General features: G+C 45.9%; 1 protein-coding gene across 2 annotated transcripts in view; it reads right to left on the bottom strand.

Annotated features, from left to right (window-relative positions):
* Positions 1–4168, bottom strand: part of ENTPD3 (ectonucleoside triphosphate diphosphohydrolase 3) — a 29697-nt gene extending 25529 nt beyond the window's left edge. Inside the window, exons 1-3 of one of the 2 annotated variants that reach the window (XM_081105882.1) lie at positions 4087–4168; positions 3275–3326; positions 228–355 (exon numbers count right to left, since the gene is read on the bottom strand). In XM_081105882.1, coding sequence (XP_080962008.1) covers positions 228–355; positions 3275–3314 — 168 coding nt within the window. In that variant the 5' untranslated portion in view covers positions 3315–3326; positions 4087–4168. Of the gene's footprint in view, positions 1–227; positions 356–3274; positions 3327–3534; positions 3843–4086 lie in introns of those variants that run through there. The other variant, XM_081105881.1, reaches the window with a different exon arrangement.
* Positions 4169–26651: the final 22483 nt, after the last annotated feature.

Genomic DNA, 26651 nt, shown 5'->3' with positions numbered 1-26651 from the left:
TCAAAGCAAAAACCACACGGTCCTTGGGAAAGGTGTCACCACAATCAAACTGGAGCCTCGAACATCACAAACCCAGCATGTCCGGCCCTTCTCCCTTGGGTCTCACACTGTCTTCCCAGGCTCCAGCCGGAGGCGGGGAGAATGCTCTTCTCTTCTAACTCATGGCTTTAGAGTAAGTGATGTCATAGCCCATTGCTCCCCTTCCGTGCCGATCCCGTCACGCTTACCTTCAGTCCGGGAAGGAGGACCTCTTTCTGGTGAATCTGGATGAGTGTGATGGCCACAAGGACCACCACGCTCAAAATCAACACCACCAAGGCGATGACGACTGGCGTGCGGGAGAGGGCCTTGAAGCCTGAAACGGGAAGACGCAGAAGACTTACAAGGGAAAAGCAGGAACAAGACACGCGTCTTCTTTGCAGAACCCAGGAACGGGGTGCATAGCCGTGGGCACCAGTCACTTCTGGCTTTAGTGAGACCCACACGCTTAAGGTGGAGAAGCAGCTGGGTTCTAATACCCACTTATCTTTCCTCCAAAGAGTGGACTTAAACCGTGTTTGCATGGCTTTAGTTTTCTGGTATTTAGTTTTCTGTAGTATCATATTAGTTATATATGTATTAGTTTCTAATATATTTATACATATGTTATATTTATATATTTTACATTACACATACACATATATCTATTTGTTGTATACAATATTATATTAGTTTTCGGTATGCATAGTTTAGTTTTCTGGTATTTCTCAAAGTATGTTATGCATATTACTGGTTGTCCCTGAGAAGATTTACAATAACATTTGTTTCAGTGCAGATTAGAAAAATACGGGTTTTCCATTAAAGCAGGTAATATTTCATTTAAAATTAATCTCAGATAAATAAGAAGAAATCAATATGGTACTTCAGATATAATTAATGATTCACTACACGGTGACTTCTTGTGGAGCAAATGATCACATGTCTAAATTTCTACAGCATTTGGGTTCCCAATAAGGACTCACACTCAGTTATGCTTGCTGTGTCTACAGTGAAGGCACCAGGTCTCCCTACATCTTCACCAACAAAGACGAACTAGACCCCAATCCACATGTCTCGTCCAAAAGGGATCATGTAATCGCTGGGATTTGTATTTTAATCAAACATGTAAACTCTATCTACCCATTTAAAAGCAAAAAAATGAATAAATGAGCACATGAATACTCTTAAATTAAATATATAGACACTAAGTAAAGATCATTATATAATTGCATATATGGTATAATATATGATGTATATACATATCTATAATAATAAATTAGTAATATGCTAATTAGACCAGACAGCCGAACGACCTTCCAGACATCATTCCAGACATCCTTTTGGACAAAGCTGCCATGGTGGGGGCCGAGGCAGAGGTAGTTAGGGGCAATCAAGCAGGCAGAGGCAGTTGGGGGCAGTCAGGCAGGCAGGCAGAGGCAGTTAGGGGCAATCAGGCAGGCAGGCAGGCAGGCAGGCAGGCAAGTGGTTAGGAGCCAGCAGTTCTGGATTGCAAGAGGGATGTCCCAGATTGCGAGAGGGTGCAGGCCAGGCTGAGGGACCCCCTGTGCTCGAATTTTGTGCACCAGGTCTCTAGTTGTATAATAATACATAATGTATCATAATGAACTATGTCTATTAAATTTAAACTAATATTGCTTAACTGAATGATTACAAGATTAAGTCTTAACAAACCAGTGTGGGTTCATGAAAGTTTATTGCTGCCCCATCTGATCCCCTGCTGTGTAGACACTGCCGCAGACTTTTCCTAATGTCAAAAGTGGTTACTTAACAAACAGCCTCATTCTTCTACCTTGTCACTGGGAGTGAAAACTGACACAGCATCAATGGAAGGCAATGTGTCGGTATTTACTGACGATAATTGCAAATAGGCCTACCATCTGACTTGCAATCCCACTCCTGGGAATGTATCCACAGAAGGAGCCCCATGTGTATAAAACGACACGCAGTTACTCTAAGCTGACTCCTCTGTAGTAGCAACCGAAGGGGGCCAACCACCATGGGTGACCTTCAGGTCCTAGATCACTTTTCTGATGCTGGAGACCACCAGGAACCAGTTTATCCACAGAGACAAACTCTTGTATCAACTTTTAAAGAAACCCCTGTCAGTGTCAGTTGAAGGGATTTCCCCCCTAACAAGACATGGTGGAGGTTTAATCTGCCAGGTTAAACTTGTCCTTTGGGAGGAATGTAACAAGTTAGTCTGTACGTGTGATGTTACCGGATCTGTGTTAAACCTGGAGATCAAAATAAATCAGCTCCTTAGATACTATTTCCCTTTAAAGAAAAAGAAAAAAAATTGGTATAAATTCCCCCCACTAGGCGACAATCGTATCCTTTTGGAAGACAAGAATACCCAATGTAGGGGCACAACATCAGGCCACAGGAGGAAGGCGGGTGGTAGGTAAGCAGTCTCCTGACCACAGCCACACGCTAGCCTCCCCGGTCCTCCACGCTTCAGCAGATTCGGGGTAAAAGGCTATGATTACCTTAAGCAAACACTTGCCCCAGCAGAAAAGTCTATCACGAAGCAAAATGGACTAGACCAGCTCTCATTCATTTAGGGAACAGGGCCCACGGCTGTGCTATCATTAGGGCCGGACACACACTGTAATTACCAAGTGCCGACCTGGGAGAGGAGAGGCCAGAGGCTCCCGAACTTTCATATGAGCAACCGCAAAGAGTGCTCCAGGGCAGGCAGGTGGGGCAAACATGGAAGTGTGTGTGTGTGTGTGTGAGAGAGAGAGAGAGAGAGAGAGAGAGAGAGAGAGAGAGAGAGAATTCTGCCCATGTGCCTGCGGGAACATCAGCAGGAACAATGCTGACCATGCTGGGGGCTGGAGGATGCTGTAGGCGCTGTGCCAGCAACAACGCTTGAATGGGAAGAGAGCAAAGCTCCGAGCACTTTGAAGTCCGGCACAGAATCCACATTATTCTACAGCAAACCTCACACACCGTTGGGTAAGGGAAACCACAAGGGCCAAATGAATGGATTATGCAAACCGGAAAAACCATTTAATCGAAACATGCATGTTAGCCCTTGTTTGGTGTCGCTTGGATGAAAAGCATTACTTTTCTGGGAGGAATGCCTGGGGTGAGAGCCGGTGAGCAACGCTGCATCAAGCTCAGGAGGATGCACAGCCATGTGCCTGCCGGGCCGGGGCGGGGATGAGGAACCCGGGCGGACGCGGTTCTCCTGCGATGCGGGGACCCGCAGGCCGCGCGCTGCCATACTCACCTGCGTGCTCGCAAGGCTGGCGGGTCAGCACCGTGAACATCTTTCCTCCCAGCTGCAGGCGAGAACACAGACGGTCATGCTTCCAGGGCGCCCGGCTCAAGTTCAAAACCCTCGCACCGGTTAAAGCACAGACCCACTTCCTCCCAGTCCAAACCTCACGGCGGGGGTGAGGGTAGAGGGGGCGGGGGCGGGGGGGGGGTGGTGGTGACCCTAGAACTTCAGAGATAGACCCAAAGCCGGGGCTTAAATTCCAGCGTCACCTCCCCAGATGCAAGGGAAGGGGTTACAACGGGCTTGCTGGGTTTTCACATTGGAAACAATCGGAACGGAGCCTGTCTTTTCCTGCAGAATTCGCCACCTGCCCGCAGCCCCGGGCAGCAGAAGTCTCTCCAAAGCGCGCCGCCAGCAGGTTTCTGTGGGGTCGCGGCCCGCGAGCCTGGGGTCCTCCTTTCAAGACCCAGAGGCGTATCCTTAGCTCCGGGCTGGGAACAGCTGCGAGAGGATGTGGGGCCCCCCGGAGCCAGCGCCCCAGGATCCGGGAGGCCCCAAGCCCCACGCAGTCACAGGCACCTGAGCGCCCAGCGCATCTCCGGGCCCGCAGGGGCGCTCGGCTCCGTGAAGGCGAGCCCGCCTCTCGGGGCTTGGCGGGGACCCCCTCCCAGCCGCCCGCCCAGCATTTGGAGTTCGGGTCCCTCGGTCCCCCCTTCCGGCCTCTGCGGAATCCGATTACGCTCCTTCCCTCCCGGCTCTCAGCCTGACGAAGCTTCCCGCTCCTCCCGCCACGGGTCAGACGCGGGGCTCCCCGTCCTCACCTGTGCGGGGCGACCGAGGAGGCGCCGGGGCTGCCGCAGTGGCAGCGGGCGGCCAGCGGGCAGGCTTCTGCGGAGGCGCCGGGGGCGGGGCGGGGCGGGGCAGCGTCGCCGGGGCCGCCCCCTCCGCCGGGTCCAGGCTGGGCGCCTCTTCACCTTGTTCTTGCAGCTCACTCCATCACCAGGACCCAAGTGGAAAGGAGTGGGGCTGGGAGGCCTCGGGGGTGTGGGGTGGGGGAGGGGGGAAGGAGGGAGGAGGGGGGAGGGGGGAGGGGGAGGGGGGAGGGGTGGGAATGGGTGGGAGTGGGGGGAGTGGGGGGAGGTGGGGGGAGTACCCTTATCGCGCCGGGGCCTACACTGGGAAAGGGAGGAGGTGCCGCTGCCTGCCTCCCCCTTCCCTCTGTCAAGGCCAAGACCCTTTCTATTTCTCTTCTGGTTTCCTCCACCGTCCCCCCAAGCCTAAGTGAGGGGGCAGAGCAGAGAGGGGACACTCCGTGGGCGCGCACAGGTGGGCCCTGTGCTCCAACCTGCCGTGGATGCGGGCCAGCCAGCACCTGCGAAGTTGGGGAGGCGGAGAGGAGGCAGACAGGTTTCTAGGTCACCTGGGCCAAAAGCACCAATTAATGCAGAGACATATTTCTCAAATACAGGGGTGGGCAAAAGTAAAGTACCAGCCATCGTTACCTAAAAACACGAATCATAAGTAAGGATATGGAATAATAATAAGAAGAAGACAAATAATACAAATAAGCAATTAATGAATAAATAAGACAAGAATAAACTGTTTCACGTACCCACAAGTGTCAACCTACTTTTGCCCACCCCGTACCTTAGCAGATCTGCCCTGGCCATGCCTAGGGACCTTCTCACTGGTCACTGAGCAATGCTCTCCCCTCCCCCGTTTTATATGGGTGTCATTAGGCCAACAATTAAGACAAGCGCTGCCTGGGAGAGGCCAAAGGGGAAATGACAGAAGTGCAGCATGGGGGCTGCAGAGACTCCAGTCCCCAGGAGTCTGTGGTTCAGGCAGCAGCAGGCAGCCTCCTGACCCCTGAGTGACCCCAGGGCTCCTTGCAATGATCCCAGCAAGAGGCCCCTCCTGTGGCTCCTGATTGTCTGGAGGAAAGAGCCGAGGCCTCTGCTATATCCTGGGCTGCCTGCCCTCTGCTAGAGCCAGGCCTGGAGCTGAGCTCAGAGGGTTCCAAGCTAGAGTGTGTGTGTGTGAGTGTGTGTGTGTGTGCATTTTTAAAATGTTTTAAAAATCAAATCTGTGGTGTAATATATATGTGCGTCTTTATTAAGCCATTAAGTGATGAGATCCAGCAGCAGATCGTATGCTATGATGAGTGTAGGGACATTTTAAAATATTTACCATAACTGTAAGGTGATATGAAATATCCGTGATTACTATTGGTGACAGTCACAGCTCCTGCCAATACCATTGAGCTTTGTTGACTCCATTCATAAGGGAAATGTTCCATTTCCTGAAAATAAAGGTAAATTTTTCCCCATGCAAGGATACAAGCCCCCTGCCTTGTGTGTGAGGACCCAAGCTAAGGACCGCTAGACTGATCTTCATAGCAGAGGTGTGGGGTTCCTGCTCAAAATCTTTTGACGACTCATTCAATGAGCTGCCTACTGAAATAGGCCCAAATTTAGCCTCGCATCAAAGACCCACTTTACCAATAAGTATCTTCTGCCTTAAAAATGGACATGAATGTATTTTATTTTCTATCCTTTTGCCACTTGCCTTTTTCATTCAAAGGGGTTCTTCCCCCCCCCCCCATTTGTTGTTAACATGTAGTTATCTGCCCTAACCTGCGGACTGAAGGGTCCCAGGTTCGATTCCGGTCAAGGGCACATGCCTGGGTTGTGCTTCGGGCTCGATCCCCAGTGGGGGGTGTGCAGGAGGCAGCCAATCAATAATTCTCTCTCATCACTGATGTTTCCATCTCTCTCTCCCTCTTCCTTCCTCTCTGGAATCCAATAAAAATATATTACAACAAAACAAAACAAAAAAAGCATGTACTTACCTATAGATTCAGTAAAAAATAAGCTGCATCATATTCTATTGTATAAATAAACCAAGTGCACTGGGCTTTTCGGTATTTGTGGATATTTGGATTGTTCTCATTTTTTTTGGTAAACAATGTATTGGATTTATTCTTGTTATTTTTAAATAACTACAGTATTTTTTAAATTTTAGTTGTAATTTTTAATGCATTCATTATTGAGAGCTACAACCCACGAAAATAAAAGCTCTCTGGGATCCTCAGAACTTCTGTTCTAGGCCAATTCTACCTGAGTCACATGCTAAGCCTTTTCCTAGAATTGGGCCCTGTCTATGCCAGGGGCCGGGCAGCCACCGGCTCGCCCAACCCAATCCTTTGGTGGGGGGGGGGGGGGGGGGGAGCGAGATTTATAAGCAAGTGCCTCACATGTTCCCTGGGCACCAATTTCGATTGTAATCTCTTTCCATCTTTTATCACCTGATTTGGGGAAATGAAATTCTGCACCCTTAGCTGGAATATGTCTAATTTCCTTCTCCACTTGGCTGGCTTCAGTTTATCTTTTTCTTCCCTGCCTGATTGGTTTCTGCATTCTTTTCATAGTTTTCTTGTCTGTCAGCCACAATTCTGTTGTCATTTTATGAACCGTCCTCTCTCCACAGTGTGCCTTTGTTGGCCATTACAGCTAATTTTGTTCTTACTTTTATTTCCTTCTTCCACTTTTTAAATGCTCACTGCTCTTTTTCTAACTTCTTGAGCAAAATGGTTAGCTTATGACCTCATTTAACCTTAACTGCCTCCCTACAAGCCCTATCTCAAATACAGTCACATTGAGGGTCAGAGCTTCAGTTTTGGGTGATATGATGTAGTCCATAACCTCTACACCTGTATCTCCTTCTCTGAGTCCTTCCGTCTCTCTCTGTCTCTGCCTCTCTTTTGTGGGCACTTTAAAAAAATCACTCTGCAGCCCTAGCCACTTTGGCTCAGGGGATAGAGCGTGGGCCTGCAGACTGAGTGGTCCGGGGTTTGATTCCAGCAAAGGGCACATTCCCAGGCTGTGGGCTCGATCCCCAGTAGGGGGCATGCAGGAGGCAGCCAATCAATGATTCTCTCTCATCATTGATGTTTCTCTTTCACTCTCCTTCTCCTTTCCTCTCTGAAATCAGTAAAAATATATTTAAAAAAATAACTCTGCCTGCACTCAGATTTATTCACTAATATATTATATAGTAAAATGATAATAAAGTATCTTTTCATCTAAAAAAAATTATGCCTGATACCCACCCCAGTGGTTTTGATTTAAGTCAGTATTGCTATTACTTTATAACTTTGTTTGTGTTTTTTACTTCTTCAGAAATTATTAATATTTTTAGTAAACTTTTTACTTTAAAAGTTTTAGTTTTATAGGAAAGTTGCTACCATATCACAGAGTTTCTGCAAACCTCATACCTAATTTTCCCTTGCAACGTTACTCTTCTTTCCTCCTTCTCCATTCTGTATTTTTAAGAAGGAAGTCCCTCTCAGCACTGTACACTTAAGGGGTGGGGAGTTATGTTCCACCTCCTTGAGGGCAGAGGAGCTACATAAATTATTTAGGAATTTTCTGTACATGAGACTTAGTGATTCCTTTTTACATTCAATTATTACGTTTACCAATTTCTTTGCTTTCCATTCATTGCTTATTTATTTATTTATTTATTTATTTATTTAAAATATATTTTACTGATTTTTTACAGAGAGGAAGGGAGAGAGATAGTTAGAAACATCGATGAGAGAGAAACATCGATCAGCTGCCTCCTGCACATCTCCTACTGGGGATGTGCCCGCAACCCAGGTACATGCTCTTGACCGGAATCGAACCTGGGACCTTTCAGTCCGCAGGCTGACGCTCTATCCACTGAGCCAAACCGGTTTCGGCTCATTGCTTCTTTAAAAATTTTTTTATTATGGCCGTGACCATTGTGGCTCAGTTGGTTGGAACATTGCCCTAGGCACTGAAGGGTTGTGGGTTCGATTCCTGGTCAGGGCACATACCCAGGTTATGGGTTCAATCTCTGGTCAGGATGGATGCAGGAGGCAACAAATCAATGTTTCACTCTCACATCGATGTTTCACTCTCACATTGATGTTTCTCTCTCCCTTTCTCTCTCTAAACTCAATAAAGAAATTAAAAAATAAATACATACATAAAATAATTTTTATTATGTAAATTTCATTAATATATAAAATAAAGAAAATAGTGTAGTGAACTCTAGTTTCAATAATTAACACTTTTTCAATCTTGTTTCTTCTACAGTCTCCAGTCAACATTTTTTTCCTGCAGTATTTTGAAGAAAATATCAGATATGTCAATTCCCTGGCAAACTGACAGAAACATAAAAAAAAACTCCCATTCCCTTCCACATAACTGAGTTAACAGTAACAATATCATCCAACAGTTGCCTTTTTATGGGTTATTTGAATTGGGATCTAAATAATGTCCATACATTGCATTTAATTGCTTTATCTCCCAAGGCTTATTATTATTATATTATTGTCCACACTCCCTGCCTCCTCCATCCCTCCCCCACCCCCCCCCACCCCCCGCCCTCCGCCATGTCATTGATTTACTGGACAAACTGGGCCATTGGCCAAGACTTTCCCATATTCTGGATTTGGCTGATTGCTTTCATGTAGTGCCATTTATCAGTAAACCGATAGTTAGATGTAGAAGCTTTATTGGGTTCAGATTCAATTTTTGACAAGAATAGGTGGTTAGATGCACTAACTACTTATCAGACCATATCATGCGGTGTATAATGTCTCTTTTAATGGTGTTAAAGGTTGGGCATGGGCTCAAGGTCTCAGCAATATGTTTCTTTCCTTTTGTTCTCAGGCTGGTGGGTGTAATGTTTCAAGTGCCTTTATCAAGCACATGGCAGGTCTCAGAGAATCTGGGTTTTGTGCAGGGGGCTCATCCAGCTAGTTTGTCATCACATTTTTTTGGAATTTTAGTCTCCAGCCTCTGAGGTCTATATTTGGGTCTGACATTCTCTTGGTCTAGAGTAATTTTTAGCTGATACAGATTCCTCTGGCCTCAGATTCTCTCTTTGTTTATGGCAGCATTTCCTTACTTGTTTTGACTTCATCTATGTATTAAAAATTCATTTGTATCATAGTTGTGCTATATATCAAAGCTCCCAATCAGCCAGTTAGAGGTTTATCAGTATGAACAGTAACACTACTGCTACCAGCAGATACGATGGGGTGGGGCCACTAACATGGCTCAGCTCAAAGGTTCCCACCTCCCCAAGTACAATCGCAGGGTCTCACACCTTCACCATTGGAATTAAGTTTTCTTGGGACATTCCCGGGTGGAGTTGAATGGAGCAGGGCACTCAGACAGGGATGGAACCAAGTCCCACTGTGGCGGGTTTTGCTCCTGTGAGAAATCACCAGGTGGAGGGCTGATGCAGCCAAGGTGAGATTCTGCCCTGACAGGTTCTCCTGGAGCTGGTGGGACCTTCAGCAGATGAGACCTCAGCCTCCCGATGGTGCCCCTCACAGTGGTCCTGCAAACACAGCTTCAGGGGCACCATTCCCGTGGACCACAGCCCTGGAGTTGAGCAGCGTGCAACCCTCACAGCCGAACACAGTGGCCTGAGCCTGGCTAGGTGCACAGGCCTCCCAGAGCTGCAGGGTTCTCCGCACTCCCCACTTCTTGCCTTTTTGTCTCGGTAACTTCTACAGGATCCACTTCCAAGCTTGGAGTTTCAGGTGTGCACCTCCTGAGCCCTTCCTCACGCATCTCTGGGACTGTGTGAAGATGAGGTTCTTCCTTCCTTTAGGGACTGTGAACCAGTTGTTGGATGCAATTGATTCTGTCTCCAGTACTGATGGGCCATCGAGGTTATTCAGATAGATATAGATATAGATATAGATATAGATATAGATATAGATATAGATATAGATACAGATATAGATATAGATATAGATATAGATGATATAGATACAGGTATAGGCACAAGCATAGGTATAGATATAGAGATATAGAGATAGAGACATAGCTATAGAGAGAGATAGAGATATATGAATTCATAAATATAACATAGCTTTTTGTGCCTGGGGTTAGAGGTGTGTAGGTAGGAACGCCTAAAGGTAGGCACAGTGATTAGCTCCTTTTTAAGGATGTGGAAGTTGGAGCTTAGAGAGAGTAGGTAGGTGATTTAGCCAAGATTACCAGCTAATGTGTGTAAAGGTGACTCCTGGCTTGTCTGACCCCCCTATGGTGGAATGGTGTACTATCTGGTTAGTGATTTCTAGTGAGGGAGGAGAGTACAGTACATTGATGAGGTAAACTTTATACATAAAGTGCACAAATCTTAGGTGCTTAGGTTGGTGAATTGTAATGTGGAAACACCACCTAATTCAGGATAGAGAACATTTCCTTCACTCTGGAATGTTCCCTGGTACCTCTTCCCAGGATTAATCATTAGTCTGACGTCTGTTACCATAAATACGCTTGCCTGTTCTTGAACTTGATATAAATGGAATGGCTCAGGCCGGCTCTCGGGGGTGCCTTCTTACTCTAGGGAATGAGTGTGTGCGTGCTCATGCATGCCGTGTCCAGCCGAGTCTTGTTTATCCTCGGTGACACACCGAGAGAAACCCAGACATAAAGGACACGCACTGTGAAAGCGTGTGCTGAGTCATGGGTGTCTTCTAGACCTCTAATGGCCAGGTGTGGGATAAGGCCCCATCTCAAGTGAACTGGCTGCATTTATATTTGCTTTGGGCATGATAATGAGAATCATTACCTTGGTGAACTCTCTGTTTAATCACTTCCATTCCTTAATCGCATTAGATGTGCGTTTGGAAACAAAATGAACTCCACTGGGACAGCCCTAGTGAGTCAGGATTTCATCCCATTGGATCGGAAGGCAGGCCGCGGTGGGTACTGAAATGCTAAGCTTTTGAAGGATGAGGGCATCGCCTGTTTCTCCTGTCTCTTTATAGCACGGTGCTGGGTGGAAGCACACCCATAGGAAAACAAGAACTGCTTGCCACTGGTCTTGAATTGGGCAGGAGGAGTCCTGCTTTCCCCCTTTCTTTTCTCTCCTCTTTCATTATTGTTACCGTAAGTGTTGGTTCAGGCAGAAAAGAGAAGTACTGCGTGTTTCCCAGGCTGCCTTATCCCTCGTGTTTTAAAGGCAGTGTAACTAGGAGATACAAACCAGGCCCTGCCAGTCACTGGTTGTGTGACTCACCCTTTCTGCGCCTCCACTTCCTCAGCTGCAGGATGGGGACAGGAGTCGTAGCTCTGTTACAGGGTTGCTGTGAAGGAGCTGCACATTTATGTACACATATAGAAGTTCCTATAAGGTGCTTGGCTTTTAACAAGCTATCAGTAGATACAAACAATTGTGCTTACAGAACAGTGCTTGGAGCCCATGGCTCTTCATGCAAATATTTGTAGCTTGAAAAAAAATGATTGGCTCAGAAATATAAAAGGAAAACTGCAAAATAAAATCAATAAATATTAAATAAGTTTTGTGGAAGGGACATTTACAGCTCATGAACAGCCCTGGGCTCACTGCATTTCCTTACTCCCTTGCAGTAGGTGGGGCCTTGCGGTTGGATTGGGCCATTAGGGATGACTGGGAGTGGCCTCTGTCCCTTCTAATATGGGGCATTTTAGAGCCAGTGTGTGACTCTCCAGCTTACTCCTTCCCAGTTATGGAGACTGACCAAGTCATGTGTTCTCACTGGTGCAACTTCAAGGTGGCGATGCTTTCTGAAGTCTCGGTTCCCACGTGACCACGTAGAGCATAGCGCCTCCAACCTCACTGGACAGGTAGCGAGTCAGAAATAAACTTGTGTTAAGTTAAGCCACTGAGATTTTAGAGATTGTTATCTCAGCATAGTCTAACCCAACCTGACTAATACAAGTGCCTACTTAATGTAACATGCCAACCATTCAATTGTACTCAACCTAACCTGACTCTTCTTTAGTTGTAAATAAATTATATTGAACTAAGTCTCCACAATAGAGACCTTAATTTTGTTCACTAATGTATGCCAAGTTTCTAGGACAATGTAAATTTTCAATAAATGATTATGATATAGGTTTATTATAAAGGATTTGATAAGACTATAGGTGGGGCTTTCAATAGTATGACTGGTCAGGACATACCAAGGTCTTCAAATAGTTCAGATGGGGTTGGATACAATCAGGAATGATGGTTATGATACATGTTGATGAGATAGAACTCTGATAGACTCAATAGTCCAGCTCATGCCATGAAGGAGAGAAAATTCAGAGGTGGATGAACCACATTTCATCCTCCAGGCCTTTCTCATGTGCTTCCATTTTTAAGTTCCTCTGTCTCCTCTTGTTCTTTGTAGAGAAGAGGAGATAACGGCATTGCCTTGAATAATATAATTTAAAAATTATTCCAGAGCTAAGTCAGAAGATGCGATGTGTAGCCTTCTGGCCTAGCCTTTTAACTTTTAAAATTTTAATTTTAACTGTGAGTGATTATGTTGTTTTTAAATATAGAAATGTCAAGCTCTAAAACCTTCACAGTTAATATGACTTTGGTAATTATACTGACAGCACAGATATTAGCAAGAACTCAGTACCAAAATAAATCAAACCATGGATAATGGGAATCAAAGAAGACAGTCAGTGAGACTAAAGAACTGAATATATTTGGACTCTTCTTTCTTTGAGTTCATTTTTATTTTGAAATTGTAAACCTAACTTGTTCATCTGATCTAAGAAAAAATTATGATGGGCCAAAGGAAATACATTTGTGGGCTCTAGAAAAACCAATGAAAATATGAAATCTGGGGAAATTAAAAATTTTCCATCCTTTATTCTTATAACAAAGATAGAATGATGTACCCATATCCAAACATTGAAAATAATTTTTACTGTGTTTTTATGTTTTATTGCCAGTTGTTGTTTTTTGTTTGTTTGGTGAACTGGGAGTACATATCATTTACTCATGTTTTTCTATTGGGTTGCTCATCTTTTAAATATATTTCTTTGAAAGATAAAAGATTAAAATTAAATTTTGTGTCCCCCTCTACCTACTGGGGTCTTTAGAGGACTTGACAATCCTATGTTATTTGTTGCAGGATTCAGGGACAGAACACAGAAAATGGAGAGGGAGAGACTGAGAAGTAATATAAGAAAAATCCCCAGATTTGGAGAAAAGTAATGTCCAGATCGAAAGTGCTAAGTTGAGTACCCAGCACAAGGGATGAAAAAGGAGGCAAACAAGATACTTCATTGTGAATTTTCAAAATATTGATATTGGAGAGAGAGGGAGAGAAAGAGAGAACAGTTCACTTACAAAGGCATGGAAATCAGATTGGTATCAGACTTGTTGATAGTAACACTGAATACTAGAAGATGGTGAAATTGTGCATTAAGGTTCTCTTCCACGACCAAATAAAATGGTGATGATGGTAAAAAATAATCATCCCAATATACAAACAATAGCTAATATTTATTGACTGCTTACCATGTATCAGGAAGTAGGCTAAATTCTTCCCATTGATCTCACTTAATGCTCACAACAAATTTAATAGAAAACTTTTATTATTATTTCCATTTTACAAATGAAGAAACTGAAGCATAACAAGACTAACAAACTTGTTAAAGGTTATGCAGATAGAAAACTTTGGAAGCACATTGAGTTTCCCCAAAAAATTACTAAAATACCTGGATTAGTAAAATGTTAATGTTTTATCTGGCACAGAATAAAGAGACAGAAGAAAAGAACAAAAAGGAGAAAACCGAACAAAGTCTATTACACTCAAGGAGTGAAAAAATGTCAGTCAGAGGTGGAAAGGGAAAAGCAGCCCTGTTCTCCCTGCGCTGGACCAGCCTGACTGCGGAGTCCTTGACGTCAGGGAATGTGTCTGATACTTTGCATCCACCATGATCCTAGGCACATAAACCAATCCCTGTCTGCGGATCAGGCACAGTGCTGGTTACGTTGCAATGTGTTGTGGTAAGAGTGAAACGTACGGACACCTCGAGCCTCACTTACCTAAGAAGCTGGAGCGGGAGTCTCAGGGAGGAACATTCAGGGTGTGGTGGCAGCCTCGAGAGGTGGGCATGTCCCTTGAGGAAACAGAATTTCATTTACCTTTTTCCAAGTAGGACTGTGTTGGTAACAGAGTCTCGGTGAAAAGTGAGTGTGAATGAACAAAGGAGGCTCCGAGGAAGGGAGTGGATCCCCTTGGATGCCGCAGCTGATAGCCAGCACTGGTCACCTCGGGGGAGGCAGAAGAAAACACCGGTCTGGGGGACACCGATGTTTTGGGGCATTTGGAAAAATTGCCTTAGGCATGTGACAGATCTGTTGGGTCACTGGAAAAATATGACAGAAAATAGAAAATCGTAAGAGGAAGAAGCAAATCATAGAACTACTTGGCTCACCAGTGAATAATACTTACATTGGCTATTTTTTAAGCCAAACAAAACAAAACACAACTATGATATAACCCATATTGTGAGGCTGAAGAAGGGGAAGCAGATGGTCATGGGATGTAAGAGAACTACAATCTCGAACACCATAATTAAAAATCAACAGACACTCTCTAAAACAGGTAAATCTAGAAGTAGCAATAAGAACACTCCACTTAAAAAATGTGAGAATAAGTACAAGAAAAAGCAGCCCAAAGAGTTGAAAGTGATGCTTCTGAAGGACAAGGTGGGGAGAAGGGCAGAGACTGTCTCTTATTACTATTAATTTTTACATGATGTGCCTGTGTTATCTTCTTATTCATTTTTATAACACAAAGTATTTTCATATGCTTCAAAATTCAAATAATACAGTAAAAAGTCTGCCTTCTTTTCTGCCCTTTCCTATCTACTTCTCTGCCAAGGCAACCAACATTTTTTTCTTGCATAGTGTTCCAATGATCATTTGCTTCTATTTTTTTTTTTTATTAAGATGATTATTAGTGTAAAAGAAGGTAAGGCAAAAAGCAAGTCTGAAGAGGTTTGCCGTTCTCATGGTCCAATAAAATAAACTAATCTCAATGCAATAGAATCTATATATATAAAAGCCGAAGTGTCTGTCTGACCATCCAACCAGTAGTTAGGATGTGCACTGACCACCAGGGGGCAGATGCTCAACACAGGAGCTTCCATGACCCGCATTGGCCATTTAAAAATAAACAGCACTGTGGACCTGGCACCGACAAACCAACACTCCCTCAAGTGGGATACAGGCCCTGCCACCACCCCGGAGCAACACCCCACCAAATCACAGCCAATGCTGCCAAGACCCCATGGTGCAAAATAGGACCCACAACCCAGCCCAGCCCGGAAACGGTGGCTGTGGGCACCGGATAATGATGTCACGTAGCAACGCCCAGCTTCCTCTCCCTAGCAACTAGCCTCCTTGGAGTTTTTTCAACCCAGGAACCCAACTTGCTTTATAGCCAGGTGCAAACATTTTACAGTTTTACCAAATGTTTGTTAAGCTTTTCCTGTGCCTCATCTCATTTGATCCTCACAGAAGTCCTGGAGTAGGTAGGTAGGAGACTCGGTAGAATCCTATTTTCTTTTCATTAGCAAGATGCGAATAGCGATATTAAAATATTCTAATTCATTTCCTTTCAATGTGCATGAATCCGTGCACTGGGACACTAGTTAATTTAATAATTCCTTGACATCATCAATAGTGCTTTAATAACAGTTTTTCTGGGGGGGAAATATTCATGCTGTTAAATGAAAAACCAACACATTTACAATAACTACCACTTTTGATCCCTTGTCACTGCCATGGGCCTTAGATTTTAACTTTCTTACATTTGCTGCCACTTTGAGAATTGGAGGAATGCTGACTTCAAGCTAAATGTTCTGTCCTTAAACTTGACAATAGATCTCTCTCCCAGAGCTAATGATAAGTTTGGCTGCTGGTTTACAGAAAAGTCAATTACAGATATTGGTAAAGACAAGATGCAATCTGGGAGCAGCATAACTTGTTATTAAGCACAGTGTGTTTCATCTAGGGCTGGTTAAGCACTTTCCCCCAGGGCTCTAAGGGCTCATTCCCAGGCATGATATCTAGCAGGTGGTGGGGACTGAGGTGGGGGAAGGGCAGGGAACAGGAGTAAGAACTCAAAGGCTGTCCTGTTTAACTGTAGAAGAGGTGAGAGAAGCTAGCTCTTACAACTCCGGGACCAGCTTGTCATTTGCCACATCCAGGACCAAAGAGGTTCCAGGTAGTCTGTTAAAATTCTCAATGTATTCATTCACTCATTTATTCATTCATTCATTCAAACATCAAACCTTTTTGACTGCCTGTCATATTCAATGCCAGGCTACGTTCAGAAACTATAGAAAGGAGAAGCGAGGTTGGCAGGATGCATTGGCAAGATGCTCTCTATGCTTTGTGATGCCAACTAAGCAAAGGACTTGGTGGAAGGATCAATTCTGGAGCTGGAGACTCCCTTAGAAGTTATCTTTGCAGCTGGGGCCCAGTGACATGAAGCATCTGGCCTAGGCTCTCACTGGTGTTTACAGAACTGAGATGAAACCAGTTTCCAATCTGGCTGGGTCCATGCAATGAATTACTAGAAGTGTAAAAGAGCTGTTGATGACGACGTTCTGCAACCCTTTTCATAGAAAGTTTCTGGAAATGTGCTCCTGGACTTTTCACAGGCTGAACAACTCATTGAGCAGCTCTGACAAGGAGAAAGGAACTGTCCCCAAGGGTCAGGAGCCTCCCTGACTCTCCAGGCCAACCACGTGGTTTGTGGGAGTAGGCATGCTGAGGGGAACCATGGCAGTAAGAACCTCAAGAGAGGTGAGGGATGGACAGCAGAAACCGGGGGGGGGGGGGGGAGAACTCAGGAAGTCATTTTAGGGAGTCATTCCCGGGCAGGAGGCTCCCGGCATGGCAGTTACATTAACGAGTCCAATGCAACAGTAAAGTCCTGCTGACAATGTAGCCAGTGAGCTCTGCACATGTGGAAGGGAGCATGGCGTGTGTTCATTTCAGATCCTCAACAGGAAGCCCAGCTGTGCCATTCCTCATTTCACTGGGGGCAGGCCTCCGACCCCCGCCCTGACTGCAGGGTGACCCTGGGCTCCCAAGACTTCCTGTTTTAAGGTTCAACATCTCCTTAATGCCGGCAACGGTTCTGCAGCCAATGAAGCTGCCATTCCTAAGGAGATGTAAATGGAAGAAGGCAGAAGATACTGCTCACTGTTTATCTGCAATGGATGTCTCTATAGATAGAATGTTTTGTCCATTACTGACAAATTAGATTTGGGGTTTTCAACTCCCATTACAAGCATTCAGTTACAAATGAGTCGTGGCTGTAATTGTCCTGGCTTTATCAGGCAGTGCTTCCATTTTTAGGAAGCAAAGATTTCCTGGTAGACATGGCACTCTCCGGCTGCCAAGCAGACTTTACATCATTCAACCTCAAGCACTTAAATTCCCTCAACACCCTGGGCATTGCTGACAAAGACTCAGCTTACAATGTGGCCTTAATTGTATGACTGTATTTTTTTCCTAAGAGAATCACCAAGGTCCTAGGAAAGGCTTAAAGAGAGTTTTATTTCATCTCCTTTTATTATTATTTCTATTATTCTGCTCTCTGGTCCTATCATTTAAGTAATTGAATAACCAACTGAAGAAAAGCTGCTATCCATCTCCCTCATTTCTTAGAAAAATAATTAGGGCACAGAGAAAACTATTCAATACTTTTAACTGGGGCTGATAAGCTGGCTTTTCCATCCACTGCCAAGCTGACTTAATGACTCAGAGAAGTCACTGGAAGATCAGAAAAGCACCCGCTAGGTTCAGACTGTGGCCTCATCACACACTGGCTGGGCAAGGCCAGGGCGCCTCCAGCCACAGTCTCCTCGCCTGTGAAATGGGGGTTAGTCTCCTGCCCTCCTCCCCTGGAGGCTCAAGTGAGGTAATGCTGCCCTGAAGTGGAATTCTAGGAAAGTCTGATATTAAGTTTTGATATGACAGCGATAAAGGGTCTGGCACAATATCATGATATCTCCTGATCCTACTGACTCCTCCCTTACCTCCCCCACTCCCCCTGAAGCAGCAGCCCCAGGCAAGGCTAGGTGTGCGGGGCCAAGCAGGAAGGCCTAGGCCCTGCCTTCCGGAAGCCCACAGGCCTCTTGGATGGGAGCCTGGAGGCCTGGCCCAGCCTGGCCCCGTCCCTTCAAGGTAAGAGGCTTGTGGGGCTGTCTGGTGACTGGCACCCCCATTTTCTTCCTCTTCTCTCCTTCACTAGAGGGGTGGGCTGTCTCTCCAGGCTGCCTTTGACCCATCTTTATGAAAGCTAACGGGAAAACGCTGCTGTTTCAAGCAGGTGGAGGGCCTTTTCCCCGCGTTTCCAGAATGGAGGCGGGTCCTTCCATATTTTTATGTTCTGTACGCCAGTGTTTCAAACTGGCCTGGTCTCAAGAATCCAGCTGAGCGCTTATTAAAAACAAGCCCCACCCTTCCAGAGATTCTAGATTCGGGGATATGATGGGTCTCAAGAGTTGGTGAATTTTCGCTGTGTTCCAGGTGATTCTACGGATTAGGTGGGTTTGAAAGTGGTTCCCTATGTCGTCTCCATGACAAACTAGAAGTGGTTCAGGGCTCAGGGTATACCAGTGTTCACATTGCCAGCTAGCCTCACATTCCTTAAAAGCTCAACAGCTCCTTCATGGCAAAGTATTGAGTTCAAAGTCATACTCCCATCACTTCATTTCACCCTGACAGTGGACACTGCGTCACTAAGCAAAATATCCCAAGTTACTGCTGAGGAAACCGAGGCTCTGAGAGTTAGCTGGCTTGACCTGGTCACACAGCTTGGAAGTGGTGGAGCCTGGATTCGAATGCAGGACTTCTCTGAAGCCACCACACGGACTCCTGTTATTATGCCCCGCACTATGAACCCTTGCAACTCAAAGCATGTCTGGCAGACCCGCATCGCATCACCAGCACCCAAACAAATAGCAATTAGATTACAGGTGGAAATGTTAAGGGCCAGCGGTAAATAGGTCAATAGCATCACCTATTGGTCATATGTGGGAACTGCATCTGCTAATTTTTTCAATTTAGTAAAATAACAAAATACACCTGGGAATTTGTGGTTAGAGCAAAGATATCCCTGCCACACTGTAACCAAGAGAAACAACCAAGATAATGATATCTCCAAATACAATATCTGAGGACAGCTTGCCACAAGCTGTGAAAATGAACTGAATTTAAGAGGAAGCTGAGAGCAGGTGTGTAGTTCCTGCAGATTTGAGCAGAGTGGGTAGACCACAGAGGTCCCCAAGGAGCGGAGAACACCAAATGTGACAGGAACTAAAACATGTTTCTCAGCGAATGATAATGAAAATACTACCGAAACCCGAGTGTGAGCTTCACAAGGGAAATTTATATCCTTGAATGCTTACAGTGGAAACAAGAAGTTAGTAAGCCAAGTGTCTAACCTTAGAAGCTATAAAAAGGATAGAATAGAGAAAGTGGAAGGAGGACAGTGTTGAAGATAAGGGCAGGAATTAATAGGACAGAAAATAAACATATAATTGGGAGGGTCAAGAAAGCCAAAGAAGTTTTTTTAAATGAAAAACTGATAAGCCTCTGGCAACACTGATCAAGAAAAAAAGAGAAGATGATACAAATAAGAATAAGAGAGGAGCCATAACTACAATGCTCCAGAGATTAAGCAGCTCGAGGTCAAAGCCACTCTTTTGTTCTCTGAAGGCTGCTGTGCCCTGCCACCAACCTAGCATGTTTATTTAGTCCCCAGGATTCTGCAGGCCTGGCTTGTAAAGAGACGATTACAATTACACTTAAGCTCTTACTCTTATATGTTCACAACATGTACTTACTTCACTGACTTCCATAAAGTTACCATGACCAATGTTCTCTCCTTTGATAGGTAATAACAACACGTATTAAATGCTTATTACATGCCAAGTACTGTGCAAGTAATCCCCACAATGAGCCTCTGAGGTTATCATCATCTCCACTTTCTGGATAAGGAGACTGAGGTTTGGGACCTCAGCTACCATGCCTCCCACCACACAGAATGAGGTTGTGCACGGATTTTGCCAAGCAGTTGGGGTTGGAGCTTCTCCTGATCACAGAGCAAGCTGACAGCAGAATCCAGGCCCTTTGACAAAAAGTCCCAGTGACACAGCACTGTCTGTGCCAAAAGGCAACTCTGATTGCTGGTTTTGTCCCTCCCTCTCCAAGCTGAGCGGGATGTGCTGTGTGACTCCGGATGAACCCATGGATGCAACTTTGGCCTTGGATGTAGGTCCTAGCATGGCCCCGACTGCCTGTGGCAGGTCCCTGAGGCCTTGGAGGCCCCGTGGCCTGTCCCGCAGGCCCCCTCCCTGCCTGCCTTGGAAATGCCTCTTTACCCAGGCTTTCATCTACTGTTGCTGGGCTACCACGGTTTATATTTAGATTTGTGGTTAGATTTAGATTTAGGGGCTTCGGGTAAAAACCCGCAGCAACTGTGGTTCTGCAAATACCATTTTAGTGGGAATGAGCTGCTAACCAGTTTCTTGGTTCAATGTGTGACTTCTTTACGCACTACGATTCCCATGTTGCATTAAATTAGCATCTGTGAACTTTGGATCTTGGGCCAAATCTGTCCTGTCACTTGTTTTTCTATGGCCAATTAGTTAGGAAAGGGTGGATTTTCTATTTTTGAACAGTTGAGGATAACATCAAAAGAATAGCATGTTGTGACATGAGAAAAATGATCTTGTAAAAAAAGAAAAGTGGAAGGACTCACACTGCCTGATTTCAGAGCTCACTACAAAGCTACAGCAATTAAGACAACGTGGGTTTGGCGTAAGAATACACAGATCAATGGAAGAGTTGAGAGACCAGAAATACACTCTCATTTGTGGCCAACTGACTTTCAACAAGGTGCCAAGACCGTTCAGTGGGGGAGACTAGTCTTTTCAACAAATGATGCTGGGACAACTGGATATCCACATGAAAAGGAATGAATTTATATCCCTAATTTACACCGATACGCAGAACTTAATTAAAAATGGACCAAAGACTTAAATGTAAGAGCCAAAACGATACACGCCCACAGGAGAACATACGCATGGGGAATGACTGACTGCTAATGGGCATGAGGTTTCTTTTGTGGGCAAGATGTTCTGAACTTGTGGTGATGGTCGCACAAGTTTGTGATTCTAGTATAACACAGAGGACTCTATACTTTAAATGGTTGGATTTTATGGTATGTGAATTATATCTCAGTAAAACTTAAAGAAGACAATGTGACAAGGGCCTGGGTGAAGGTGGGTTTGACAGGCCAGGAGCAGCCTGTGAGGCATGGCAGCTGGGGGAGGAGTTTCTGTAGGGTAGGAATCTGGGGTCTGGGTTGGAATCCTGGAACCCTGGTCTTTCCAAGTCCCTGGTAGAATATGTCTCTGCCAGGCATTCTGCCAACTTTCTTTCTCCTGAAACTGCATTCCTATCCTCTTCCCCCACTCCAGGGAGTTCAGACGGAAGGTGGGAGTAAGGAGATGGCGTGCCAGAAATAATTGTGTTCGAAGAATCCTATGACAATAATCTCAGCCATTTCCAACTTCAGGGACACACAGGATCCAAATGTCTTCAAAGCTGAGACGGATCCACAGCTACGCTATAGGATAATCAGACTGGAATTTCCCAAGGGGTGCGTGGAAGTCAGAGGACGGGAGATTTAGTCATTGGTTCAACAAATCCTGAGCACCTACTGTGTTCCAGACCCTGTTCTAAGCACTAGGGGTGAGACATAGAGGTGCCTTAGAGGGTTCCATACTTCTACCAATTTGGGAGGTGATCTCTGGAAGCACTGGTGGAAGTATGGAGAAACGAGACAGGAAAGGGTGTTTTATGGAAGGTCACCATGGTGGATAGCTGAGGCCTGGTCTTGCTGGAGAATTTTGGAGCCAGGATAGAAGATGCTTCCAAGTTTTCCCACCAGAGTCTGAGGGAGCTGGGATACTTCTATAGGAACTCCCATCAGTCCTTGATGGAGGGCTGCTCAAGCAGGGGTGGGGGCAGGTGTTAACCCCTGGTCTTCCATCCTACCCTGTGTAGGCCCAGGTGCTCCTGGGGCCAGAGAAACCCTCGAGCGAAGGTCACAGATGCCTACGGTTGAGCACCTGGTGTACAGCACGGAAATGGTGAGCGCCAAGGGGACACAAGTGAGGTACTGACAGCACCTCCTACAGGCGTCTCTGTGTACCTTACATGTCAGTGGGGTTGGGAGAGATGGAAAGTCAACTAGCAAAAACAAGACAGGCTCATTTGTTAGCCATGGATGGGGCGGGGTAATTACGATGGAAAGCCAGGGAATCAAAGTCTGGGTCACGAAGTCTGAGAATCACACAGGCTGATACAGGCAGAGCACTCAGTGCTCCAGGTTACAAGTGTTCAAAAGAGGTTAGCCATTTTCACCTCATTGCAAGGGAGAAATGAGGGGCAGTGATAGGGAGAAATGTGGACAGGGTCAAAGAATCTGTTGTTAGAGAGCACATTTTCTGAAGAAACGCCTCCCAATTGATCTTAGCCATTTCCCACTTCAGGGATGCACAGGGTCCAAATGTGACCAACTCGGGATGCGGATGCTGACATTGACTCAGGTGGAATCAAATCCCTCAAGGACAACTTTTGGGTTATCAGGGGCTCTCAGGAGGCCTCCCCTGCTTATAAAGGTGAGATCTGCTGGAGGCTCTCCAGGTGAGTGTGTTATAATGGACCAGCCTTCTGAGCCCCATTCTGGGCTCCTTAGAACCAGCGGAATGGCTTCATGTACAGACACACCTCATTTTACTGTGCTTCACAGACGTTGTGTTTTTTTACTAATTGAAGGCAAGACTTTCCACCAGCAAAAAGATCATGACTCACTCTAGCCGGTTTGGCTCAGTGGATAGTGTTGGCCTGCAGACTGAAGAGGCCCAGGTTCGATTCTGGCCAAGGGCACATGCTTGGGTTGCAGGCTCGATCCCTCATTGGGGGGTGTGCAGGAGGCAGCCAGCCGATCAATGATTCTCTCTCATCATTGATGTTTCTACCTCTCTCTCTCCCCCTCTCCCTTCCTCTCTGAAATCTATCTATATATATAAAAGCCTAAGCAATTGTTTGACCATTCACTGGTAACTATGACACGCACTGACCACCAGGGGGCACATGTTCAACACACAGGCCTGGAAACATGGAATAGACTGATGAATCTCAGAGGAAAGGGGGGAGGGGGAGGGCAGGAAGAGATTAACCAAAGATCTTATATGCATGCTAGAGGCCTAGTGCATGGATTTGTGCATGGGTGGGGTCCCTTGGCCTGGCCTGCGGGAATTCGGCTGAAACTGGCAGTCCGACATCCTCTGAGGGGTCCCGGATTGCAAGAGGGTGCAGGCCAGGCCAAGGGACTCCACCAGTGCATGAATCCGTGCACTGGGCCTCTAGTAAAGATATATATATATACCATTACTCGCTTCACTGTGCTAGTCTGGAAACAGTATCTCTGAGGTGTGCCTGGACTGTAGACATTGGATCTTTAAAGGAGTTTAGTTACTACTTTTCCCAAAGAGAAGTTGCTAATCTTCAAGTGACCCTCTCAGTGGGTGTGTCCACAGCAGGCAAAAAGGCTCGCTATTTACTGGTCTAAGACGGAGGTTTAGATTGAGAACATCACACCATATACTTAGTAATTCCAGATTGTGTTCCTCAACTTGTGACAATTTAGGAGGAGCCCTGATTGTTTTCTAGCTTAATCACCTAGTCTCTGAAGGCCATAAACAGATGCCTGTGTTTACATTTCAATTAAATTCCTCCTAACAACATTGTAGTAGATAGCAGGGGAAGTGGTGTTATACATCCCCAGGGTAAGACTCTTAAAGCATTTTTTGGTCTCTCTCAGGTAAAAGAAAATTGAGATAGATTTTTATGGATTTCAAGAATAAAGGCTTGGCTAGATCAATTTCTGCATAACATGTGAGGGATGACAAAATTAAACCTGTCAGCAGGTGCTTTAATTGCCTGTAACAATTGAAAACCTCCCATAATTCACCCTGAACTGCCAGGAGCGAGCTAGTTTTTCAAATGGCCACAAGAGGGGGTGAAAGGACTACATACTTGCCTAAGCACCCACTGCCCCCTTTTAACTCCCTACTTAATATATCATTTTTGGGGTACCCGCTGCTGTTTCAACAAACTCGGTGTATCAAGTAAGTTGCGAGTAGTTCCCATGGTCCAATCTAACAAGTCCATGGCAATAAGCACTCAGAGTGGACTTGTGGATGTCTCCCCCACAGAACTTGTCATGGCTGACATGGGTTAAAGTACTGTCTGATTCTCTCTCTGCTCTCCAGACTGCGCGCTGTTCCTTGCTCAATGGACCGAGGAGCAGGGTCTTGGGGTCCTGATAAGAGTGGGTGAGGGACACATGGAGACGAACCCCAGGTTTACAGCCAGCCTTTGGTAGGCCCAGAGACCCTTTGAAACCCTCCAGGCTGCAGCAGAGGGCTGCAGCTGCAGCAGTGTGGGGGCCCTGGTCACTTAGATTCCCTGCAGGGGACTTTGGCTTTGAACTTTGTGCCTTGAATGAATGGGGCCTATCTCTAAGTAATTGCTTTTTGCATGAGAAAAAGTCTGTAGGTTGTGCATGAAGTTTGAGATGAAGGCACTACGGAGATTCAGATAAGGCCCTCAGTTTTTTGGGAAAACAGCTACAGACACAGCAGATGCACTGTTCCTCCTGCTCTGTTCAAAACCAGACTGAAGAGCTAACAGGTGAGACACCAGACCCACACTGGCACCACATGGCCAAGGCAGAGGTTAAACTGCCATTTAACTCCTCCATACAGGTCAGAGAATCCCCACGGGCCATGTCACCCCACACAGTAATGCCCAGTTTGGCATCCCCTCCTCTACGGCACTAACTCCACTCTGAATGGTGTTCCAGGAGTGAAGAAATACAACCATTCCTCCAATATATGACTTCTTTTTCCGAGCTTCCGTTATCCAGGTAAAAAGGGAGTTAAAAGTTGGCATGGCTGTGTGAAAGGAGTTGTCAATGCAGAGGGCCTGACATGGTTTTGCTCCTGAATTCTGATTCACTTGGTCCCAGACAAGCACAGTGTGGCCTGGCTACCGCCTGCATGTCAGGTGAGGGCAGCTGCGTGCAGTCCACGGCAAGTGAGGATTCCCTTGGTTTTAGCCACAGCAGAGCCACACCTCCCTCATTCCTTCCCACGCGAAGCCTGGCTTGGCACAGGAAATCCTCCCAGGACCAATGAAACAGGTCTGTGTGGGCGACCTAATGAGGTTGGTTTTTCCTGAGGTGTAACTACCCATTTCTTTATCTGGAGCCCAACGGATGACAGGTGGCAGGGATGTGTTACCATTCTGCTTTTCTCAAGTCATTTTGGTTCACTCCCCTCCTGATTGGGACTAGAACTATTCCTTCCACATGATCACATCCAGCCCACTTCTAGGATGGTTCAGAGACAGCATCTCCTGAGTAAAGCAGGCTGCTGCCCCAGGCTTTCCTGGGCAGGAGGGAGAGGGGCAGGATTGAGGGGCACAGGACATCCTTGCTAGTAGCTCTTTACACTAGGCTGTGCCTCAATCAAACACCAATTTCCTAATGGCTTTGCCAAGACTTCTGCCAAGTCTATAATTTCAGGGACAAGTCTTCTTGTCCTCCACTTGGCATTTTTCGTTTTGCACCTGAATGTACAGACCCCTAAAGGAACTGCAGACCAAAAGCTCCCCACCCTGCAGGCACAGGGAGATACCCAGTCTGGGTAGTTATTTTTGCTGCCTTGGTTAAGTCTGTTTCCCCTCCCATTGCACATGCTGCCTAGCCCTTTGCCCCTGAAGCCAAGAACAGTCAGCCCTGCTTCCATGCTTAGGAACCGCTGAGGCTCCCGTCAGCTTTCCCACACAAGGGGAATATTCCAACTTTATCCTTTGACTTGTTTCAGTGAAAGTGCAGAAACCTGTATTCTTAACTACATCCTGTTTTCGCTGCGCTGCATAAAGTCAGGAAAGGAAAGGGCATATACCCAGTTCTTGCTCTAAGGACTGGGACTGCCCTACAGGTGAGAAGTCCAATTGGGTGTCTGGGCTCACAGGCTGAAGGATCAGGAGTGGCACTCCTCACAGAACCCAGCTCTGCGCAGGCTCGGACCCATCCAATGTGGTGGGCTGGCATATGGAGACCAAGAACTTACGTGTGGGGGCCAAGATGAAGGGTCCTCTCCTCCCACCCGAGGCTTCCGCTGTCACTCTACCCCCTTTGTTCAACACTCATCTCAGCAGACAATTCAGTGTGGGTTAAAGTTCTCTCCAGACTGCACGCTGTTCCTTGCACAACACTCTAATTTCATGTTAGTGTGTTTCTGCCGGATCATTTTCATAAACGATTTCTATAGCACCTCTGTAACTGAAATCATTACAGAATGGTGCAGGCAGCAAAGTGAGGATTTCTCAATCATTCTCCCAACTCTCTTGATCTTCTTAGTCAAATTATATTAATGTTTTTCAGAAAGGAACTTAT

The sequence above is a fragment of the Myotis nattereri genome, assembly GCF_964212035.1.
Source record: "Myotis nattereri genome assembly, chromosome: 14".
In the NCBI taxonomy this organism is placed as follows: Eukaryota; Metazoa; Chordata; class Mammalia; order Chiroptera; family Vespertilionidae; genus Myotis; species Myotis nattereri.
The sequence above is the reverse complement of the archived record's forward strand: the minus strand, read 5'-3'. Positions and strand labels throughout refer to the sequence as shown.